Source organism: Serinus canaria, chromosome 2 (assembly GCF_022539315.1).
Source record: "Serinus canaria isolate serCan28SL12 chromosome 2, serCan2020, whole genome shotgun sequence".
NCBI classification, from domain to species: domain Eukaryota; kingdom Metazoa; phylum Chordata; class Aves; order Passeriformes; family Fringillidae; genus Serinus; species Serinus canaria.
Window position 1 is genome coordinate 21,554,310 of NC_066315.1, and position 24,465 is coordinate 21,578,774.

The following is a 24,465-nucleotide window of genomic DNA, read 5'->3' on the forward strand; positions in this document are numbered from 1 at the left end:
TTTTTCTCCTTTGTCATATATATAATATAATATATATTATATAATAATTATTTCTACTCAGAGATGTATGATAATATATTATTATTTAATATATATAATAATATATATTATGTAATATATCATTTTTATTCAGAGAGTATATATGTAAGCAGGATATTTGCATTTAAGTTACCTAAAACATCAGTAACTTTAAATGTCAGGACATTTTAAAACAGCCCCATACAATTTCTAGTATTTCCATTAAAAATGTCTCTGGCTTGGTGAATGTCAGGCTGCAGCCAGTGTTTATGGATCTACTTTTATAGAACATTACCTAATGCAGGATCTAAGATGCTAATTTTATTAGAGCACTCATTCAAGGTGTGATTCATGTACTCTATGCCAAGGCATTTACAATGTAGGTAACATTGGCATTTACAATGTAGATAACATCTCACACCCTCTTATGAAGAGATACAATACGAGGTTGCTGCTAATCTGACCAGCTGGTGACAGCAACTCCAGAACAGGATGAAATGTGCCCCAATCTTCATTGGCCAGACCTCTTTTAATCCTGCAGAAGATAGACTTGCTTAGGTTTGAATACTCACTGTGAGTTATGTGCAGTCCTGTGCTAGATCTCTGCATCAACAACATTATGGTACTGTTCTCCATCTTTAGTGGAATGAAATGTATACAGGAATAAGCACACAAAGACAAAATGAAGTGTGCTCACCTTCCAATAATGGGGATGGTTAAAGATAGTTGTCCCTGTGTGTTCTGCTCTTTTCCTTCCTGTTCTCTACTTTTAATAGCTCTAGAGTCCATGAAATTCACAGCAAAGAATTTGAAGTTGCTGCCAGTCCTGTTTCTTACTTTCAGCTTTCAATTAACTGCCTTAAGATAATAATGATAATGATAGAATAATGATACCATCATCTCTTGGAAGTACAGAATGAATTTATGATTAAATATATTGTTCTAGACAATTTGTCGGGAAGACTGAGTATTTGACAATTACAGTTGTTTAAGCTGTCCATAGATACAATTGCAATGTAGCTTTTTCTGCACAAGAATTGCATGGTTTTGCCCTGTATTCATAAGTATCAGGTTTCTTCTTTCCTCCTAGTTGTCTTGTTTCCTTTCAATGACCAAATCCACAAGTTAGACTGGGTTTTGAGGGAGAGTAGTAGGACAAAGAGTTATAAAGTTACAAATAGACTGTACACCTAGAGGAAGATATCGTGTTAATGTCTATTTGTGCTATGAATGATTACAAGGATTACTCATTAACAAATGTTTAAAGGAGCTATTTAGTGTCTTACATAAATTAAGCTCCCAGGAAGGTTGATTTTATAGACAAGTATAGCATCAGGAAAGAGACATCAGATTCAAAGGATTTACTTGCAAGAAAGGAGAACTGGTTCCACTAAATCTTGATTGATGGGGTGTCACTTTTAGGGAGGAGGACCATCTAACTTCTCCCAACATGTGGGATAGATCAGGAAGAATGTTGAAGGAATGCCTGAAGAAGAGACTACTGGAGATCCAGAACTGATGTACAGTCTTCCTTTGGACATGGTACATGATCTACAGTACTGGTGAGAAATACTCTTTCAGAAACTCTTGAAGGGAGAGAGAATGAGTTTACTCATGCTCTCACTCTACGTCAGATACTACAGAAGGGTTTAGAAATGAGATGCTTGTTGCATAAGGAACAGCCAATTATCCTTGCAGGAGTCAATATGCTGGAGAAGGTTGGGCAATAGGACACTGGTATTTAACAGCCAGATAAGAATCTGCAGTATTAATGACTTTCTAGACATAATCCTCTTTTTCTTCTGAGAGCTCTATTTTGATTAATTGTTTCAGTAGGAGGGCTATCAGACTGTTGAATGATAGTCCTTGCTTTCTGTTTTTCCACAGTCAATGGCATTTGCTTGCAAAGTGGTTAGGATTGCCAAGGTGGTGTCAATGCTGACATCTCTCTAAAGTCTTGCTCCAAGGATAGTGAGGCACAAGAAATGTGGTCTAGAGGCACAAGAAGTGTGTGGAAAACATTATATTACCTCCCCTCAAAACGGTGAGTCTGCTTGAAACAGGCTTGAAAGACAGAGGAAAAAAGGCCTTTTATTTCAGAATAACAACATATGCATACCATCCTGCATTCAGAGCGCTCATGGGTGAGAACTGACTGCTCCAGCAAGGAGGGCTTAGAGCTCAGAAAAGTGTCTTGTGACATCAAGGGGAACCAGAATGGTTAGAGCCTAACTGGAAAGGCAGAGCTAAGGAGTAAGACCTATTCAGCCCCTTGGAAAGATGTGGTAGAACAATGGTCCTTAAATCAGAATTGTCCTAGTTCAGTAAACCCTTCCTTTGGGTAAACCATTGCAATTTAAAGGTGTATGAAGAGAATGTCAAGAACATATTTTTGGAGGTGCCCTTGTCTGTCCTTTTGACTTTGTGCTTAGAAAATACATTATGAGCTATTGAATGCTAGTTCAATTGTAACAATACGGCTGTCGCTGTCTTCTGAAAAAAAATTCTGAAAAGGATGCAACTCTGAGCAGCAGCATAGCTGTTCAAGCACTTATTTTGAATTGGGATTATTATACAAACTTTTGTGTAAGACTCAACAAATACTTCTTTAAAAATGTGGAAGAAAAGAATGGGGAAAAATAGATTGTTTTGGAAAGTTTCTGCATTTGATGTGAATTTCTGAAATACATTTTAAACTATATGATCAAAATTTTAAAAAAATTGTTTTCAGATATTTCTGGTAAAATATTTACAATGTTATCTTGATTTTCATGAAGAGCTAAATTGTTCTGGTAAATCAAGCATCTTTGAAAAGAATTGGGGAAATAACTCAATCATTCCTAATCCAATAATTAGAAAATATATAATCAACAATTAAAAATACTATTTTAAAAACAAAATACTAACATCCCAAATTTAATTTAAAAATATCACTCTAAGTATGTTCTTACTTGAATCTTCAGACTATGATTTTGAAGAGTACCTATTTCATTCTTACAGTTGCAAGTATAACTTATTTATATTATTATGCAGAGTAATATCCTTATTGACAGAAAAGAACCTTATTGTATCAAGGAATGCATAAATGGAAACAAACAAATTTTCCAGTCAAACCGGTTTTCAATCTAAGACCGAAACAAAAGAAAATAGGTATGTGATTCAACAGGAACACAGTGAGACTGCATCAATCAACGTTTTGTAGAGTGTAATTAGTACATGGATGAGCCTAATTGATATGGCCTATCTGCCTGCAGACTGGTTCTGTGTGAGTAAATATCTAGGTGCAGGTATGACAGACCATATGGATAAATTTCAGGGAATGAGAAATTGCTATGACGGAAGTGCGGACGACTGATTCATCGAGACAGTTTTAAACTTAGAAACAAAACTTTACTGCATAAATACTCACTAACAAAATGCATTTCTACTGTTTAGTCATTAATAATTATTAGTCAATATTACTCCATGTTTGAAGCAATTAGCCCTTAACAGCCATCCTATATTTGCAAATAATATACAATATCCCAGAGCCATGCCAGGAATTCAGCACCAATGGTTACAGTCCTTGAGAGTCTCAGTCACGGCAGTGCTCAGATTCAAGAGCTCTTCAACCAAGAGCTCAACACTGAAAAGGGTACTTTCCTTCCCCCTCCTCCAAGTGCAAATCCAGAATTTCCACCTTGCATTAAATATTGCAGTCTTTAGAGAGCTCTTAGTCCTTGACCTCTGACTCCTAGGACTTTGACAGACTTGCAGACAGTACTGTCCCAGGCTGCAGCAGATGCCTTGTCTTGCCCATCAGTTATGGTCTTGGGTTTTTTCCTTATCTATTGTTTAATTTGTTTCATTTCAAGCAGTCTTTTTCCATTTCTTAAGGTTGCAACTCTTCAATGATCAGTAATTAACCACCAGTAAGGTATTTACAGTTCTGGAACCTTTGTTTTCAGCCTGTGAACACATTTTCAAGGCCTTTACTAAAACTCCACATCATAACAGGAGACACCTGGCATCAAGCTTCAGCTGACCTGCAAGTTTTCATAACATAACAACCTGGCCTAATAGGCCAGGACTGACTGTCTTACACAGGCACAGCAAGAATAAGGCTTGAGGTTTACTTCTGACAAGAGCAAAACTGTTTTTAATGAGCATGAAAATATTTCCAAGTTGCTTACACCTAATTAGAGTGATTTTTGAAAGAGTTTAAAGCAAGCTAATAATAATTACACTTGGCTTAGCATGCTTCTACTTTCATGAGTGCCATGGGCATCTGCTTTGGCCACATAAAAAAGAGGTTTGAATAATGAAAAGTACTAGTAAGAAAATGGTACACATTTACTTAGTATTTCTTTGGCTCGTATAGCATATGAAAGGAATGAAGAAAACCAAAAGTAACAAGGCTGACTGTTGCTATTGAAATAATGATAATGACAAACGTAGCCACAGTGACAATTCACAGATAAATACTGCCTTGGATTGAGATGTTGCATTACCCACTTTGAACATTGACCAGGGAGTAGTAGACACCTTTTTCAGCCAGCAGCTGCTGGTGGGTGCCCTGCTCTGTGACCCTGCCGTTCTGGACCACGGCGATCTTGTCCGCGTTCTGGATGGTGGAGAGGCGGTGAGCGATCACGATGCACGTGCGACCCTCTCGAGCTTTATCCAGTGCCTCCTGCACAATCTGCACAGGGAACAAACCAAGAGGTGAGCTATTCTGGCAGCTGCTGGGACATACACCTCAACTGCCATCTGTAAGCTGGAATATGACACTGAAGGAAAGGGAATATCTGCTGCTCAAGCTACTCGATTAGAATTAGCCTGTGTTGGCTGAGTCCAGACTGTTAGAGCGGATAATGCTGTGATAGTTAAGAGAATTAGAAGGAACCAGGCTCATTACTAAGCATCACTGCATGGCAGGAAAAAAAAAAAGAAAATGTTTTAAATGTAGGAGATGTTCTGACTAGATATAAAAAGGATTCACTGCAAGGATAATTAGGCATTGGAACAGAGACAAAAACATCCCTACTGAATATCCTTGAGATTTTCAACTACCCTACCAGACACAGCATAAAGTAATCTAAATTTGAGTTCAGTATTGGCCTTTGTGTGTAGAGGAGGTTTAATTGGGAACCTCTACAGCTTCCTTTCATGACTGATAATTATTTATGGAAGTCAATATTCTTGGGCCAGCTGCTATCATACTAGTTCTCATGATTTCACAGGGAGTCTCATGAATCACATTTCCTTAAAGCTATCACTGGCAGAAAGATATTAAAAACAATCTTTTCTTTATTGTATTTATTCCTTATGCTTATTAATGCAGAATAAAGTAAGAGGTTGAATCTAAATTCCTAACTGGCATATAATCAAGAAAACAAAAAATCATGGGATTATTTAATGGCATTTTGCCCTTAAACCTCATTTTTTCATGCTGACAATTGATCAAAACTTGGTAGAAATCTTAACTTTCCAGATTATAATACATGATATAATATTTGCCTCATTAATAATCTCTGTTAATTTTCTACAGTTGGATTGTACTTTTGTAGTATCAAGATTACAACTTTGGCCATAAGAAATAAGTAAATACGTTAGCAATTTTTACCTAAAATTTTCATATTAGCCATGAACATGTAGCAAGGAGCAGAGAACAATGGGAGAAGGAAGAAAACTTAAGAAAGCCACATATCACAGTTTCACAGAAAAAAACCCCAAAACATTGTTCTCTGGCAGCATCCTCAATCTTTTTGGGTTCTGTAGTTTGTGTGTCCTGATTCAATTTTGATAGCACTTTCTCAGCTGAAGCCTGAAGAGTGCTAGGCTAAAGAAAGCATTCTTCATAGCAACTTCAATCTGCCTACAGCCATACAGATGTAAAAAATACTTTTTTTTCCCCCAAGGAGGGGTAAGACATTTATATTTGCCTAAATATGTAATTTGCATAAAATGCCATATTTCCAACTTTGGGCTTTAAACTGTGGGAGTAAAAACAATAATCATAATTTAAAAAAAAAAAGTTTAGATTCCAGATTCCTGGCTCATACTTAAGGTACCTTTTCACTTTCTGTGTCTAAGGCAGAAGTAGCTTCATCCAGCAGCAGAATTTGGGGCTTGCGCACGAGAGCCCGGGCAATAGCGATGCGCTGTTTCTGGCCACCAGAAAGCTGCGTGCCCTTGTCTCCTACACGGGTATTGTATTTCTGGAAAAAAATGTATTAAGGTCAGGCTGTGAATCAAACTCAATTTGGATGTATATTGAAGCATATCAACTCTGACACCAGCCTCCCATAATCTGCATATTCCACACCAGTAGCTTTCTGAAAACAGCTGACCAGAATTTCTATATGCCACAGATCTGTAAATCTTTAACTGGTAGACTTCTTTATAGAATCAAGTGTTTAATAAATTCAAAGCAGTGAACCACTCTGAGGCTGAAATGACAATGTTATTCTCAGTCAGACGACACAGCACGAAAGGTCAGTGAAAGTCTGTGACAATACTGGGGTTCAAACTCTGAAAAATGGAAAGTGGGATGAGTATTCAGGGGAAATGAGATGAAAATTTTAGCCTTTCTGAATATTTGTAATTACGTTTTCCTGGTCTGCATAAGGACAAGATTTTGTGTATGGTAGACCTTTCATCTGATCCAAGATGCTCGGTCTTATAGTATTATGTGTTTGTCTTATGCATATAGGTGAAAAATTGTTAGTAATTTTCAGACCACAGGAATACTTGAAATTCAAATTCTGGCTAGAAAAAAGTGTAAACTCATCAGTCTAGCAGAATCTTTTACATTTGCTTGAGAAAGACAGGAGCTTAAAAAAATGTTCAGCTATAAAACCCCACCCCTTAGTAGCAGCTCTCAGTTAGTTATAATTGTGTGTCTTCTTCCCTGAGATCTTAAAAGTTCTACTCTCCACCTGACAACGGAATCTCCCAGAGTGAAGATAAATATAAAACACAATTAAGGAAAATATTTTTTAAAATGTTTTGGATTTATTTTCATCTCAGAAAATTATTATACTCCAGGTAATTATAAGCAGACAGTTTTTCCCTGCCACATAAGTTCACATCCAGTTCTAAGAAGGAAAGAAAGGGAATAACTTACATCTGGCAGTGAGTCAATGAAGGAATGAATATTGGCTTGTTTTGCTGCACTAACAATTTCCTCAAAGGACACCTGCCGGCTGTTATCTCCGTAGGCGATGTTTTCGGCAATAGTAAAGTCAAACAGGATTGGTTCTTGTGAGACGATACCAATCTGAGCTCTCAGCCACTGGATATTCAGTGCCTTTGCAGTTTTGCCATCAAAAAACTGAGAAAGGAAACATTTTAAATTTTAGTCACATGGCTATATATGAATTTGAGACTTACTGTAAATTCTTACACAACAGTTGTGCAATTGCAGCTCTTTCCTTAGCTCTTTCTTACTAATTGCAAGCCCACATAGTCCCTTCCCCTCCTTCTCGTCTACATTCCAAAATTTTCTAATTCATACAAGTGAATGCTGCCTCAGTCCATATATTTATTAGTTTTTAAAGTGTTCTTATTATAAAAACCTCTGGAATTTTTTCATGAATTTAAAGCCATCATGAGACTGTGGATCAGTATTTTAATGTGGGAAACTGGGACTCATGTACATCTAGTTTAGTTAAGGAGACCCAATGAGTCACTGCTGATCTTAACATTAAAAATACTTAAAAAAACCCCTAGAAATACCTTTTGTACTTATAACATCACAGAAAACTAATGATGAACACCCTCACTTAACCTGTTGGCATGTTCTTGCAAAAATACTTACCAGTTCTCCATCAAGTGGGTCATAAAATCTCTCCAGCAGCTGAACAACTGTGCTCTTTCCACAGCCACTGCTGCCAACAAGAGCCAGAGTTTGTCCCTTTTCTACTTTTAGATTCAATCCTTGGAGGATTTTGACCTCTGGTCGGTTTGGGTAGTTAAATGCAACATCTTTGATTGTTATGTTTCCCTCAAATGTTTCCTATAATGAAAATATTATCACTGTTACATTTTTAAGACAATTTCACAGATGATTAGATTAGAATTACAGAAGTATCCCCACCTCCCCCAGAAATGAGAGGTTTTCAAAACAAATGGCCTCTTGACTCTTTGTGCAAAAGCTGGACTGCCAAGAGAGAACTTGGTCCATGCTCTGTTCAGATAGTGTCAAAGATGCATTGTGGTAAGGGTGTAATCAGAAGGAGAGGAAGAATCAGTTTGAAGAGAGTGAGGAAAGTGCTGTCCATATCACCAAATAATAGCATCACCCAGCACCCATGGCTTACTCACAGGCTTGTCTCCCTCCTCACTGTAACTGTCTATTGAGGGCACTCTTTCAAACAGCAGAAACAAGTGGGCTGCTGATATCTTGGCTTTGGCATAGTCTGGAGCAAAAGAACTGGTTTGTCCGAGTGCCATTGCACCAAATACAACAGCTGAAAACACTCTGTTAAGAAATCAGGAAAAAACTATCAAGAAGAAAAGAACAGTGGAAATGTGGCTGCAGTCAACTTTCACTCAGAGAAAAAAGAGGGCTAAATTTAGAAGAATAAACTAGTAATCAACTATTATTGCTTTAATTATTCATTTAGAAATTTCTTTTTACCTTCTCTTAATGTCATGAGATAATCATGCCTGCATTCCAGATTCAGTGTTTTCATTGCTCATTAGCAGTAATTTCTTCAGTTATTCATTCTGGTTACTATATTAAGTCTCAGCTGGGGCTATGAGGAAAGGGATCAATGGATGGCATCATTGCTACTCTAATGCTGTTCCATTCTCACTGTGGTTTCCTCTCTAGGGTTCAATGACCTTTGGGAGTTAATGATCACTTTTTAAGGCATCAATGAAAATAAGAAATCAAGCCTATAAGAAGGTGACAATAAAGATTTAATTTCCTACCCCATCTCTGCTGGAAAAAAATTGCAGGATTTACAATGCTGATAAAGGTTTAAAACTATGCTTTATTGGGTTTTGAAGACTTGTATGTCATTTTATGGAATTTTACTTAATTTATAGGCTACATTAGAATAGTTTAAGAACCTGTTGTCTTCAGCTATTACTTACTGCCACACAGCATAGAAACAAGATCATCACCAAGAACAGCTATTTGGTACATGAAACCTCTTAGGCTGTTTTAAGGCAAAGTAAAATAGATTCATTTTTGTTAACTTTGTCTTTTTTCTTCAGAGCTACATAAAGTGATCTGTTTTATTCTGTGTTTGAACAGCATAGAAGGGCTCACACAGTTTTTGCTCAAACCCTCCTTTCCAAAAAGGGAAGGGGAGGGTTTGAGCAAAAAATCTAACCAAAAAGCTGGCTAGAGATGTTCAGCTAGCAGATGGAATGCAGACACTTTCTAGCGTCTTCTGGTCAAAATGAGTTGTGTTAACTATCTTTAATTAGGTTGGCAACAAAAAATCAGTATGGTTGATCTTCTTGGGTAACTATATCCGCACTGGTAGGATCACAGTCTGTCATACTTGTTTCCATAGCCCTGTATTGAACTGTTGCTCTTAAAATTAGAAATAATTTTTCTGAACAGTCAGAAAAGGAATTGTAAGAGAGATACTCACAAAAATACACTTTTATACTCCATGTGTCCATTTACCACTAGGTAGGCACCAAACCGGAAACAGCCGGCGTAGGTAAAGAACATCATTGCTTGTGAAAGGGCAAAACAAAAGCCAAAGATATGTGCCTTCTTCACAGAATTCCTGTACAGAAAGAATGCATATTTTCATCAAAGTGTGCAGTCATACTGAAGTCCTAGTACACAAAAAACAATTTACTTCAATTGATACTGTTGTGAATGGAAAGTTTACGTGCACCAAAACATTAACTAAAAACACATCTTCACTCTCATAGGGCACTATGTTCTTATTTATACTAGAACAACAGCAAGATGAAAGTCTTGGAGCTATCCCATCAATGTCAATGCTGAGAAGGGTTAGGAATTGTTCTGCAAATCACTAGATATGAACTCAAAAGCCAGCAGCCCAAGAAAAAAAGCTAAGTAATATCCTTTATGTCCTGCACTGTGCTCTAACCACTCATTTATTATGGTAGATGTGTTACTGGCACCCCTGCTTCTTTCTCATTATATCTGTGCACATATACTTTCATTTACTTTACTTTTCTCGTAGATGTCTGAAAATAAAACAGTCCAGTCTGGAACAAATAAAACTTTCATTGGTAAAATCTATTTAGTTGTTTACTTTAAGACTTCAAAATTTTTATTTAATCCAGACAGACTTATATTACTTTATTTTCAGCCCAAACTAGTAAGTAATTGTTCAAATGTTTTCAATCTTACTAACACTTTAAAAAGTGGCTTAATGTAATATTCAATTTACATTAAAATAGTTTTAATTAAATATCCAACAAACCAGGTGGAAATTTAGATTAGACCACTTCAAAAGCTCACTTAAAATCAACATTTTTCCAAACTAAGTAACATTGTAATAGAAGATACCAATATTATAGAAAATTAATTACAGAATAAATAGTATACAGAAAATTAATTAAATTTTAAAAAATGTTGAGTCATGGTGGTTGCATTTGTCAATACAAATATACAAAACATTTACATTAATTCTGAGATAATTAAATTATACATTAAATCATACACACTATTAAAAAATTATTCTTGTCAAAGTAAATGTTTGCAATTAATTACAGATGTTTTTTAGTTTAGTTGTTTTTATTATACCTGTATGGTACAATCAGATGTTCTCCATACATCGACTCAAATTTTCTTTCTCGGGTCAAGCTAACAACAGTTCTAATATTTTCTATTGCTTCTGTGGCAATCTGCAATAGAAAAACAAATGTTTTAATCAAAAGTTAAAAGTATGTTGCAATTCCTTATTCTAAATTAGTAGGAGATTGTGTTGGAATGCAATTTTGTATTTTATACCGGATATTAAAATCATAGACCGTTGATATAAAAATAAGAATTTTATATTTTTCTTTTTAGGACAGTGAGATTTCCTTACAATGCTCAGAATTTTCTGATAAGACCTCTTAAATGTTCTACAAATAAATGGTGAAAAACCATTAGACAGCAATAACAAATATAGAGAAGATACTCCACGTGAAAAATGGCACATTGGCATTCAGCTTTCAGTCTGCAGAGTTTGGGCTATAATCAAAATGTCCAGGTTATTTAGGTGCCTTAGAGCCTAACTGAGTTCTCAGCAGTAAATATTTGCTCTGATACCTTCTTTTAGCTTGCAGATTCTTTAGACTTGAGTCATTTGTGTACATAAATGTGCCAGGGGAGATTCAGATTAGATATCAAAAAAACAAAGTCACTGTTAGGTTGGTCAGGAATTTGGATAGATTGCCCAGGTAGGTGGTGGAGTGTCTGTCTGTAAGTGCTCAAGAGATGGATGGGGGAATATGGTTATGGGGTCATTCTGGTGGTGCTGCCTTGATGGTGGGACTTGATGACCTTGAAGGTCTCTTCCAAACTTGAAGATTCTCTCAAAAGATTCTCAAGGCTTCAATGCATTTTGCTATCATATACATTTAATGTAATTTTAGTTTAATTTAGACCATAAAGTAAGGTTTTTTAGTAACATAAGTTCAGCAGCTCTTTGCAGAAAGTACATTTTCCAGGTGGAACAATATTTTTACTGAAAACAATTACTTTTTTTTTTTTAAATGAGAATTGAATAAAATGCCTATAGTCCAGTGCTTGCTTAGGTGGCCTTGAGAAGAGAAATTAATATTATGATGAAAAGAAAATATTTTTTTAAGTTTCCAAAAAAATTCATAAATATTTGTAACACCTGAGCTAATTCTTCACAATATGCTGCATTAAGAAAGTATTTAGTGTTTATTCCAAGAATTTTCAACTATGCTCTATCACATCTTACAACAAAATAACATAAAATAAATGCTCATCCCTCAGAGAGAAGCAGAAGAAATGTACACAGTTGAAAGGAAAGGAATGGAATTGCATGACCTTAGATAAATTATTTTCTTTTTCTCAGTTCAAAAGAGTAGGACATAAAATGAGATTTTAGAAAAGTTTTACCTTGAAGAAAGCAGTATCTGGGAAGTGATGAAATAGTTGTTCTGTCCCAAAAGGATTTTTGGAATGAAGTGACATTAAATGCCTTCATTTAATTTGTTAAACAAGAGTCTAGCCTTCTTGCTTTTCAGTTCTCATCTTTCTCTTCCACTCAAGAAACAAAGGAATGGCAAACAGAAACCAGTGGATATATACAGATTATCACTGCAAACATTAATAAGATGAAGAAGGGAAGAGAAAAAAAAAAAAAGGAGTGTAATAAATGTAAGACAGATGGCAAGCCAAAAAAGGATGACAGGGAAAAAAAAAAAGAATGTCAAAATGAGAGTGGTTGCAGAATAAGGAAAACAAAGATGTCTCAAAAAGGAATGACAGGAGAATATGTCTGAATTGTCTTTAGCACATTCCAACATTTAACAACTAAAATATTCATTGGTTAATACCATTAAGTCTTCAATTGTTATTGAAGAGGTGTGATGCTCTGTAGGTCTACCAGTGTACCTGGCTGTGTACCTGACTGCCTTTGGAACTTGCATAGTGTGAAATGTTCTGGACCCAGAAGTCATACATCCATTAACAGTGTTTTGGTAAATATGACTGTATACATTATACAGAAACAGATTAATTTCTCTAGACCCACCTTTCCTGCAGCTTCCAGCTCTCGTTTATCTTTCTTAGCGTGCCCAGCCAACATCTTCATTTCAATCATCCCTGCCACTGCAATGATGGGCACAACAGCTAAAAGCAGCAGGGTCAGCTGCCAGCCATAAATCAATGATATAAGAATTCCAGTCCCCAGGTTGGCAATGTTTTGGGCAATTAATGCTAGTCTGACACCAGTTGCCTGGACAAAGAAAAAAAAGCATTTCTTACCCACATAACTGCATTTTAAATACGGAAAGCATTTTCACCCACAAAATTCCTGATTCTCAAAACACTGCTTAGAAAGTCTTAACTCAGTTTTGCTATTTTTCAAAATGGCAGGTTTTTAAAATGTTTTGTAAAAAATTATCTAGATCATTTTTGTATCTTCTTTCCCCATATTCTGATTACTTCAATATACTCTGCAATTTCTAAATTCTGCCCTTGAAACTGAACAAGCTTTACCCTCATGTCATACTCACATTTACATCTGAACATTAAAATCTGTCATATTGTCTAGATCACAGAGCTAGCTTTACAAATCATCACACAGAGCCAAATGAAGAAGAAAATTAAATATTTAACTTTTCCTATGGAAATAAAGCCAAAGATACTTCAGAATCCTTCAGTTTAGAAAAAAAACCCAAGCACATAACTTCATGTAACAGTAAAAATTTGCTTAAGCATACACAAATGATTACATTCAGTGTTCTTTAGCTTGATATTACAGAGCCCTGAATATACAGAATTTACCTTTAAAGAATCTCCATAAGGTAACAGAGAAAAGGAAGTCAATTGCTGACAGTTCTTTTTTTTTAATAAAAAAAAAAACCAACCAAAAAATAGCTGGAGATTGTAAACAGAATAAATTTAGTCACATGTCTTTAGGTGAATAAGGCCTCTTTAAAAAGACTTCTTAGGTAGGAGATTCCCAATAAATTTGTTTAATCATAAAGACCCCAATAGAACACAATAGTTTATTTTTTAGAATAAATTATTTGGAAATTAGTCTGTAAATACATATTACCATAATTTTCATAAAGTGCAGGAGTGCATTCTCTACCAGCTATTGGTATATATATATAATTATTATAAATATATCAGTACCTGGTAAAATAATTTTTATATAATTTATTTTATATCTAAAAGATACCATTTTATCCTATATTTTAGTTGTCAAAATCAAGACTGGTATCCAGCCAGTCAAACCCAAGCTGCAACTTCATTGCATACTAAACCAAATAGGAAAACTTCCAACCCAAAATTTTACTTACTCCTTTCACTTGAGAGGCATCATTAGCAAGTCTTGTAGTTAAGGCTCCAGTGCTATTTTTAGGATTATCAAACCAGGCCATATCCTACAATAAGAAAAATAATTTTTAAGACCAAATTTTGGATATTTCAAATAAACTGCTAAGTAAATCTGGTAAGTGGAAGTGCCTCGGTTCTACATATTTAAATAAGTTTAATTCCATCACTGCACATTGGGTATATTTAGAAAGAAGTGAAATCTTGTGAATCATTGATGTATTCATTGTCACTGCTGAGAAGGAAGGGGAGCAGCTGAGAGATTCCCAAAAGCAAAATTTACCCTCCCTCACTGCTGCTCCTTCACTGAATCTGCTTGGAGGAGAGGACCCTGGGGTCACACTCCCTCATGGTTGCAAAGCTGTTTGGGGAGGGGTTAAATGTAAAGCATTTTCAGGTTAAAAACTAAATATTCCTTGCTTTGTTTCTTCCCATATTGAAGAGGCTGATTTTTAAGCTATGAGACACCAACAAACCAACGACAACAACAAAACCCTGAACCCAACCAAAGGAAAAATCAAACTGTTCTATCTGATCAAAGTTAATTGTCTGGATGAGGCACACAGTTTATGATTTATTCACCAAATATCTGATTTAAACTGTGAGGTGTATGCATTGAATGAAGTCCTGGTAATGGATTACAGGCATTTGTGACCTCAAGACTCAATTGTAAGATTGCCTTTTCATTAGATTTTTAGTATGGCCGATCTATAAATCGTGATTTTTCAGACTACAACAGTTTTCTGTCACATTGAAAATAGTCATGTTCACATGAATCAAATTCTGTGTCTACATGCAGCTTTATGTGCAAGACTTAAAACCCCCTGTCATATTTTTTATTTCAAAATCTAAAATACTGATCCTGAAATCATGCAAAACTAAGGCAAATTTAGAATTACTTAACAACATTACATTCTATTTATATTTTAACTCTCTGAAAGTGGTTTACTTTTCAATACACAATCTTTTTATTGCATTAACAAACAACAGTAAATGTACAGAGACTTCAAATAAATTAAATAACCACAAATCTGTACATAGCACAAGTCAAATCAGACATTTGAACTAAGAGTTACAGTGTAAGTTGTGTTGTATTTCTTTAGGGGAGATGGGGCCCAAAGAAAGCAAAGTAGGCAAATGAACAGATAATGGGATACTGCTGGTGCACATCAACTTGTCAGGCCCTTGTAACTTGGCTGTAGAACTAATTCTTTGCAAGGAGTACATAAAAAGCTCTTGTATTGATTCAAGACTCTCCCTCTAAGGACACTTTGCATAACCACATGTAATTAATCAAATTGGTTTCTAGTCTGGTTTAAACAATCTTCCCTGTATGATAGTGATGTAGAATACAGTTATTTTATACCAATACCATCAATTATTTTTAAAACCCTGGAAATCAAGATATTTATTATCCTTACCTGTCTAAGCATGGCTTTAAATGCCATGAACCGAAGCCTCATTGTAAGAATTTCTCCAGCTTTGCCAAATGCGAAGCCCTGTTTGAGAAAAAGTACAATGCTTAGTATAGTGTTACACTGTTAGTGTTTATTCAATAAATATTTTAGATAAATTGCCTCTACAATGTCAAAGTAAAAAATATTGCAGTCCTGTTTGCAGAAAGCAAATGTAAAACCAGGTATAATATGCATAAATTCTAGTAGGTTCACAGTACTGACATTCAAATACTATTAATGAAAAAAATATAGGGAGCATAGCAATATTTCCTAGCACTGCTTCACCAGCATGCTTTAAGGAGAAGGTTACTAATCAACCCTTTGACTTCATTTGTCTGAGTCAATGCAAGTCAGATTTAAACAAGTAACATTTAGGTCATTCATTTTAGATAAAAGGCTTTTTAAGGCAACCTGGGTTCAGTCAAACACATCAAATTTAAAAACATTACCTGAATATTTCTAAACTGAGCAAAGCCCTATCACAGCCCTGTACTACTCAGCCTTCCATACTCAAGGCCCTTTCTGCTGGTGCAAAGAGACAATTCCACAAACAAACCAGGTTTCTGCAAGAGGCTGTTTATGCTGCTGTCCCAAGCATGGTATTACTTCACTCCATGGGCTCACTTAATAGATAAAACTATACAAATGTGTTCCTAAATTATAAAATGGACTATAGATGAAAATATTTAATAAGATTGCTATCTTTTTTTTTTTAAGTGGCACTGTTGTAGCAGGTACAACCCTTAGTATTTCTGCAGGAGGAAGTGACTATCAGTGTGATGAGTGTCACCTGACAAACTGGGACTGGCAGTCTTTGGGGACTCCCACAGAGGAAATATGGGATGTTCTCTTGGATAAGGAAAGGGTTAGGGAAATAACAAATTGGAGAACAAAGGCAGGAGATTGAGAGATTTTCAATTACTAACAGATTCAAATAGGAAGGCTTGAGGTGAGAGGGGGGTGGTAGAATGTGAGGACTGGAGCTAACAGTTGCCTGTTAGCTGACAATGCAAAATGAGTGAGAAAATCCAGAGTTTCATGCTGAGAAGTGTCTGACTGATGAGCAAGATGGGAATTTCTAAAGTTAGGAGGTCTGAATAGATTCAAAACACTCTTAAACACAAGCAGCTCTAGGTCAAAAAGGTTTCAACACAAGCCATATCGAGAACCACAAATACTGGTTTGAGTTGGAGACATACTATGAAGACGTAAATTTTTAGTATATTTCAGGTTTCTAAAACATGATGAACAAATGAAATAAGGTTAAAATATTAAAACATACCTGAAAAAAGAAAGTAAAAAAGGAAATGATCCCAAGTACTAAAAACAGCAGTGAATACAAGTTGCTCTGTTTTCTTAAGAGGTCCTTGTCAGTCTCTGAAAAAATCTATAATATAAAATTTGAAACAGAGTTTTTATAAAATTAACTTACAATCTAAAATACTCTCATCTTTCTCAGTAACTTTTTTGGTGGTCAATTGCATTCACATGAAATTTAATCATATATCACAAAATATTTAATGTATAACAATCATATTTCAGGTTGTAGCAAGATTTTTAGCATTTTGTAAGTGTCATACAATTTTTCAGATTTTTGCAATAATGCTTCATCCACTCTTCAGCTTCAGTGATTGTTTTTAGTGATTGTTTTTAACCTAATTTTATTAGAAATAAATATTGTGGGCTTGTAGTTTTTGCTTATTTTATTCCAACTTACCCCAATAATTTCAGAAAATATGACTGCAAATGCAGGTTGTAAAGCTCCATTGATAATTGCACACAAGGTTCCAGCGACAAAGTATGGCCATTCAGTTTTGTTCAACTTCATAATTTTCAGAAATGAAGCTGGAGGTATTTCTTCAGCCTAAAAGAAGCGAATTGCATTAGGACAAACATGAATGTATTTGGAGAAACATGGAGAAAAGGAGAAATTAATAATCAATTTCCTATTCCTATTCAGGGGAAGAAAAACTGTATAGTTTTTAATAACATAAATAAATGATTGTACTTTTTTTTTGTTGTTCTAACATGAGGGAGATCTGTACACTGTATCTACAGCACTTTTTATATTAGTTTATCCATGTAATTTTTGTTGGTGAATACTTTGGTATTGGTCAGTGATGACTGAACTACTCATTCTGGGCATATTACTGTGAGTAATCCATGGCTTGATTAATTCAAGTAATTGTTCATGAACCAATTTATAACAGTAAAATAATTGCTGTAAATATGAACGTAATCATATTTTGTGGGAGGGAGTTGCAATTTTTGTTGTAAGTTATTATGTTGGGCTAAATATTTTGTTTCTTATCCAAAAATGAATGTTTAACCTGTATAGGTTATGTTGGCATGGTAGGTAAATATATGTGAGTATGTTTCTTTTAAAGGAAATTTACTTTCAATAACAAGTTCATCATCTTTGTTATATTACCATTTTATTTCTATTATCATTTATGTTGAAACTAAAAAAGAAAGTTATGAATATTTTCAGTCAAAGGCTATTTAGTATTTAAAAATTCTCATGTCTTTTTGTACCTTTTTTCAGCAGGAGAAGGAATTTAACAAACTTCATTTAAAGGAATTAAGCTCACCAGCAGCTCTGCAAAGACACTTACAGGGGAAGCTTTTTCCTCATCAGGACTATCACTTTGCTCTCCTGGCTTTTTCATGCTTCTCCGAGTTGATCGTCTTCTTAGTCCTCTAGTTAAGGGTTCTTCAGAGCCTGGTTCACATTCACTGTTTTTGACACTATGTACATTCTCATAATTTTCTGAGGATGGAAGTACATGCTCATAATTTTCTGATGATGGAAGAACATTCTCATTATTTTCTGATGATGGAACTTCAGCTTCTATTGCCTAAAAGTGGGAAGAAGATTATGCTAAGATTAAACATGCACGTATTACTTCAAACATTCAAAATTATGAGGTAACCAAAGTAAAAGTAACTTTGTTTCAGTTGAAAGAGATATTGAGGAACAACATATAATGCCTTAAGGAGGTATGAAAATCTGTATCATTATTATTAGAGCTCCATCTTCAGAGCTTTAGTCATATATGAGTTTTGCATCTCTCATGAAAATTCTTATAGTAAGTGGAAGACTGAGAGTAGCTGCTCTATTTTTTAACAAATTAAAAAAAAACCCCTTTAAATTGAGAGAAAAACCCTTTGCACCCCTCTTGGGATCTTTTAGAATGAGTTCTTGGGGAATATACAGTTTATTTATGAAGTCATAAAACATTACTGCCTTTATTGGAAAACACACTGAACAATTCTTGACTTTAAATGGAATAAGGAAGTTTAGGAGGAAACAAGTCAAAAAAAGATTTTGACTGAAAAATTAGAGCAGCCTGGAAAAGAGCCTTACCCTTTGTGGTAATTTTGCCAGTCTCTTTGAGAGAATAAATAAATGACTACTCACCCTGAAGTTTTTGATAGCAACTGGATTCAAAGTTGCCTTCAACTTGTGTTTTGTTTTTTCCAGATTTTTTAAATTACTTAGTGCTTTTTGCATTACTAATAAAAATATCTCTTTTTACTTGCTTTCAATTTTTTTATTGTTTTTTTCAATTTTCTTTCCATTTTATATTTCCTCATTTTCCCCATATTTGCATTTGCTTGGATACAAAGTTACTTTGAATCTAAGGTAACCAAATGTATTCTCCTATGAAGAAATATTTTAATTGGTCTGGTCAACCTCTTCAGTGTGACATACTGAGATGGCAGTTTCAGTTTCTTTAATGGACATAGAGGTTATGCAGTAAAACAAAGGCTACAATGAAAATCTGCTATAACCTAATGGTTACATGGGACATTGGGATGTAAGTATCAAAGTACCTTGGTCTTCAATTACTAACTAACACATTTTGGAAATTTATTATAATTTGCAATCTTTTTTTTTCCTATCAGTATAAGTTAGGAACACATTTTTGCTCTTTATTATCTGAATTCTTTTTTCTTTTTCTTCTATTCCAACACATTTTTTTTTAGAAAGGAATTCCCTGTGAAGGATTGTAACTAAACAGCTTAAAATCTGCATGCTGTATTCCTCCAGAGTCAGCTACTGTATTTTACCTTTTATCAGACTAAGAACAAGCAATGGAATACCAAACTACTGTAGTTATCTGCTCTACACTAACTGCATAAAAGGAAAACATAAAATCATATTTCAAGTTTAAATACCTAGAGGATTAAAAATGTACTATCCTGGGTTTAAACAGGTCTTGTAGCCAAACTAGTGGTCTCTCTCAAATTATTACTCTCCTTTCAAAGTACATGAGTCTTTTGCTGTTATCAAAATAAGCTGCAGAATTTCTCATACTTCTGCTAAAATGACTATGGGTGTGGGAAAAAAAGGAAATGAGGCAACAGCTAGAGGCAGAAGTACCTGCATGTTAACCAGTTTGTAGTAGATTCCTTTTTTCTCAAGCAATTCAGTGTGATTCCCTAGCTCTGTGACAGCTCCACCTTCAAACACAGCTATCACATCTGCATTTCGGACTGTGGACAGTCGATGAGCCACCACAACCGTGGTGCGTCCTTCCCTTGCCTGAAAACAGCAGTAGTTAACGTGAGTATTTAAAAGCAAATGCAAAAACTGGTCATCCTCACAGCAGAGTGGAATAATACCTAAAAGAAACATTAAAATGGTTCACAGAAAAAGATAACTTTCGAAAAAAGAAAAATCTAAAAACATATTTCAATGAATTCTTTAAAACAGAAATATAATTTAAAGATTGAAATTTAATATTAGAGATCTTCTTTCACTGTGGCACATAAATACATCAAATTTGATCAAAAATATCCAAACAAAAATCTTAATAGATAAAATTTTAGAATGTTACGAACCCTAAAATGTTTAAAATGCTATAATTTTTAAATTAAGGCCCAGAATTCCCCACTCAAACTATAAAATCCACGGAGAATTTATACTCAGAAATATTAGAAAATACTTTACACTCACTTTTAAAGATACCAGTGTTTTAAGCTCTAAGTCATTGCTAACTCAAGTGACTACAATAAAAATAAAATTTTGTAAAGTTTCATATGAATTGTATTTCAACTAAGTACCTTTGGATATTTATAAGCATAATACATTAATGTTCCAAACATCACAGCTTGTAATTTTAATTAAGAGGCTCTTTTAAAGTGATCAAGCAAATTTAAGTTTAAATAATGAAAGTAATGATCCCAAGCAATGGAATTCTGTTGGAAGCTGGATAGGCTTCATCTTCAGTGATGTCCCTCAAGAGGTCCTTCATGCTGGCACCCATACTGCTCAATGTCTTCATGACTGATACTGGTAAATGGGATGGAGTGCACATTCAGCAAGCTCAGGGGTGACATCAAGCTGAGCAGTGCACTTGAGGGAAGGGATGGCATTCAGGGGGTCTCTGACAGGCCTGAGGAGCAAGCCCAGGAGAACCTCATGAAGCTTAGCAAGGACATGACTGACAATAATATGAAAGGCAGTAAGAGAGATAATGGACAGGGACGGTATTTACACCAAGAAAATGTTGACTTAAGCTTAAAAAGGCAGAAAATATGATTCTATCTTCTAATTTGAAATAAGATTTCTCTCTGTAATACCTGCAGGAAGTCAAAAATTCTCTGTACAAAGAATATTTGCCAGATTTAAGTTTATATTTTGTGTTTTTATGTGTCTCTATTTTCAACAAAAGTCCAGGAAAGAAGTAAATATTAGGCTCCTACTTACATGCTTCATTTTAAAACACTACTGACCTTGTCCAGTGCTGCCTGCACAACTGATTCGCTCTCAGTATCCAAAGCTGATGTTGCCTCATCAAGCAGAAGAATTTTAGGATTGCGAACCAAAGCTCTGGCAATAGCTATTCTTTGCTTCTGGCCTCCACTGAGCTGTGCTCCTCTTTCTCCAACCACAGTTTCAAACTTCTACAAGACAAAAACAAGTATTGAAAACGCTCAGTGGCGCAGTCCTTCCATTAAAGATGTCAGCAATGCTAGATATGCTGGCAACACCTTCTCTTTTCTCTACAGGAATAAACACCTACTTGGATACACCTAATGAATCATTTGTGTTCCTGGAGTTCTAGTAGTTCTTCAAATGACAGCCAAATCATTACCTGAAGATATAAAATTAGCATTATTCTCAAAAGTTATGAGGAAACTGTGCATAGCTCTGCATATTCACAGGTCCAGGGATGGCTTCCTGTCTTAACAAGCATTCCTTCCATAGAGCTATTTGGTACAAGAAGTTTTAGAAGAAATTATTGCAGCAGGAGAGCTGATCTGCTTACTTTGGGTAGCTTCATGATGAAGTCATAGGCATTTGCCTCCTTGGTGGCTTTTTCAATCTCCTCCATGGTGACATCCTCACGGCCATAGCGAATATTTTCTGCAATTGTAGTGGCAAAGAGCACGGGCTCCTGATTCACCACACCAATAACCTCCCGCAGATACCGAATGTTTAAGGTCTTAATGTCCTGCCCGTCAATGGTAACCTGAACAAAAGAAAGCAGACAAAAACTGTCTACTAGTTGTTTTGATCAAGGAATGTCTCTGTCCATGCCAGCATGTGCCATTTTAGCGGACACTTCACCATGTCACTTGAAAATTGATAAGAGCAGTGAGGCTGGAACCAGACTTTCAACACATGTGACATGCGGAGCAGTCATCTCACTTGAGGTGTCTTACCGTGCCTTCCTTGGGATCATAAAATCTCTGGATGAGTTGAACAGTTGTGCTTTTCCCACAGCCACTGCCACCAACCAGGGCCACTGTCTGGCCAGAATCAATCTTGAGATTCAAGCCCTTCAGTATCTGTCCATATAAGAAGGTTGGTCAAAAACATAACAGTATTTAGAAATGCCAAGGTAAATGTGAAAGACTAGAATGAAACAACTTTTATATTTCTAGCAGAATTTTGTAAAAAAAAATTATAAACATGTGGATTTAAATTTTGTATTACTGACGACTTCAGCTTAATTTTCCTTATAATTACATCACAATTGGCTCCGTATCAATGTATTATACAACACATTTCTCAATTACCTGTCTCATGAACCAGTTCATATGACAAAATAATAATAACACACTATTCATAACTAACATATAATACAGAAACAGTAAAATGCAAAATTTCTGTGTTATGTTGCTGCACCTTTTTCTTTAATTCATCATGCTGACTACAGGGAAGCTATGTAAAAGTCATGGTTAAAAGCTGAGTGTTATTTCCTTTCTGCCTATCAAAAGTAAGAAAGGTCACTTTATCAAGGTCAGAAATTTTCCTTCAAGGTAAGGAAGGAAATAGTTATGTAATGCAAAGACACTCTCCATGGAAATATTCTCAGGAATCATTCATATGTTGTCTATCATCAGTCCAGTAAGATTCTGAATATATGACAGTGCTTTAAAAAGGAAACTTATTCTCTGTCTAGACAAATACAGATTCTGATCTCTATTCCATAAACAGAAAGTCCTTGCTGAAATTGCTGTCTTTTTTTCCTGGTTCAGACACAGTTGTAACAGAGCTGCACTGCAATTATTTTAAAACTTACTAGCTCTTTATTATTACTATACACAAACACTTGAGTTAGGGTTGCAAATTTATTCTGATAGAAATACGTATTTATTGTTATTTGCATAGCTGGGGCATTAGACACTAACTAGGGCATTAGACAAAAAATTATTCAGGAAACTGAAGATGTTTACCTAAGGTGGAAATAAATCTAACTAAAATTACTGTGATGACAAGGTAGTTTTATATACATCAGAGAATCAATCTGAAACTGTTAGATTTTCAACAAAAAAAAGTTATCTGACTTTATAATGATTTTTTTCCCAACACATGATCCATATGTTCAACTGTGATATATATATAAAGTTTCAATTACAGTACCTCAACATCTGGTCTGGATGGATAATTGAAGTAAACATTATTTAATTCCAAGTTCCCTTTTATGTGGTCTGGTTTGTAACCTGCCTCTGAATAGCTGTCAATTTGAGGTTCCTGTATAAAATGAAATTCAAAAAAATAACCCAAATTTTTTTTCATTAAGAAGTCCTCAAGTGCACCATTATTTTGCAGAAACATTAAACATGTTTTTTAAGTAATTCAGGTGAGATTTTTGAAAGATCTAAATTGCACATTGTTTTGCTCCCTCACTGCTACTTTGATTACATGCTCATTCAAGAATACTTACACAATTTTTCTATTAAGCTTCTGCATGAATTTACTTCCTGCCTTTAAAAAGAAGGGTGTCTTACCTTCAAAAAGAAGTTTTGAAATGATAGTGAGGGCAATGATACTCACATTGTCTATTATATTAAAGATGGTATAGGCAGCTCCTCTTGCACTTGCAAATGCCTCTATGCTTGGAGCAGTCTGTCCAATACTGAAAGCTCCAATCAATACAGAGAAAAAGACCTGAAAGAAATGTTTACAGAGGCATGTATCCATTCCTATTTAAGCAGAAAATTATATTTATTTATTTCTGTTAGGTATTTTCGGGTAAGGACATTCCATGTCTGTTAAGGGAACTTTAAGGAATCTAGAATTAAAGCAAAACTGAAAAAGTCTCTCTTAGGCAGAGAAAAACAGTAAGAGCTTTTTAAGGTTCAGATCAGAACTGAGAAGCTGTACAACATTAATTTTGCAAACACATTGAGAAAAAGTGAAAAAGTGACTCAGAGTTGTAAAACCTATGAAAAAAATTATAATTTCACTTGATATCTCAGGATTTATTGTACTAATGCATTCTTTGGCCAAAAACCAGAAAGTGTATTACATATCTGCCAAGAGAACAACACATATGCAAAACACTATCATTCTGCTTTCAAAGAGACAGTGAAATAGAAGTATAGAAACCCAAGTTCTTCATCACAAAGTAATAAAGGATCCCCTTCAATGAAAGAGTAAAATGCAAACAAACAAGAAACTGCAGCAGAAGAGAAAAATTAATCATTTTCTCAGAATAGCAGGTCATTGCTTTCAGTTAGTTT

The 24,465-nt window shown here is 35.0% G+C and overlaps 1 protein-coding gene across 4 annotated transcripts in view; it reads right to left on the reverse strand.

The window, feature by feature from the left end:
- Positions 1 to 2,374: 2,374 nt before the first annotated feature.
- ABCB1 (ATP binding cassette subfamily B member 1) overlaps positions 2,375 to 24,465 on the reverse strand; it is a 48,425-nt gene continuing 26,334 nt past the window's right edge. Inside the window, exons 12-31 of one of the 4 annotated variants that reach the window (XM_050971261.1) lie at positions 23,777 to 23,890; positions 23,363 to 23,473; positions 22,159 to 22,284; positions 21,762 to 21,965; positions 21,226 to 21,396; positions 19,871 to 20,032; positions 18,099 to 18,341; positions 17,201 to 17,347; positions 16,766 to 16,870; positions 15,448 to 15,525; positions 13,993 to 14,076; positions 12,717 to 12,920; positions 10,748 to 10,848; positions 9,612 to 9,752; positions 8,326 to 8,482; positions 7,820 to 8,017; positions 7,127 to 7,333; positions 6,072 to 6,218; positions 4,513 to 4,699; positions 2,380 to 3,966 (exon numbers count right to left, since the gene is read on the reverse strand). In XM_050971261.1, coding sequence (XP_050827218.1) covers positions 3,962 to 3,966; positions 4,513 to 4,699; positions 6,072 to 6,218; positions 7,127 to 7,333; positions 7,820 to 8,017; positions 8,326 to 8,482; positions 9,612 to 9,752; positions 10,748 to 10,848; positions 12,717 to 12,920; positions 13,993 to 14,076; positions 15,448 to 15,525; positions 16,766 to 16,870; positions 17,201 to 17,347; positions 18,099 to 18,341; positions 19,871 to 20,032; positions 21,226 to 21,396; positions 21,762 to 21,965; positions 22,159 to 22,284; positions 23,363 to 23,473; positions 23,777 to 23,890 — 2,892 coding nt within the window. In that variant the 3' untranslated portion in view covers positions 2,380 to 3,961. Of the gene's footprint in view, positions 4,700 to 6,071; positions 6,219 to 7,126; positions 7,334 to 7,819; positions 8,018 to 8,325; positions 8,483 to 9,611; positions 9,753 to 10,747; positions 10,849 to 12,079; positions 12,281 to 12,716; positions 12,921 to 13,992; positions 14,077 to 15,447; positions 15,526 to 16,765; positions 16,871 to 17,200; positions 17,348 to 18,098; positions 18,342 to 19,870; positions 20,033 to 21,225; positions 21,397 to 21,761; positions 21,966 to 22,158; positions 22,285 to 23,362; positions 23,474 to 23,776; positions 23,891 to 24,465 lie in introns of those variants that run through there. The other 3 variants (XM_009085927.4, XM_018909382.3, XM_018909383.3) reach the window with 3 other exon arrangements.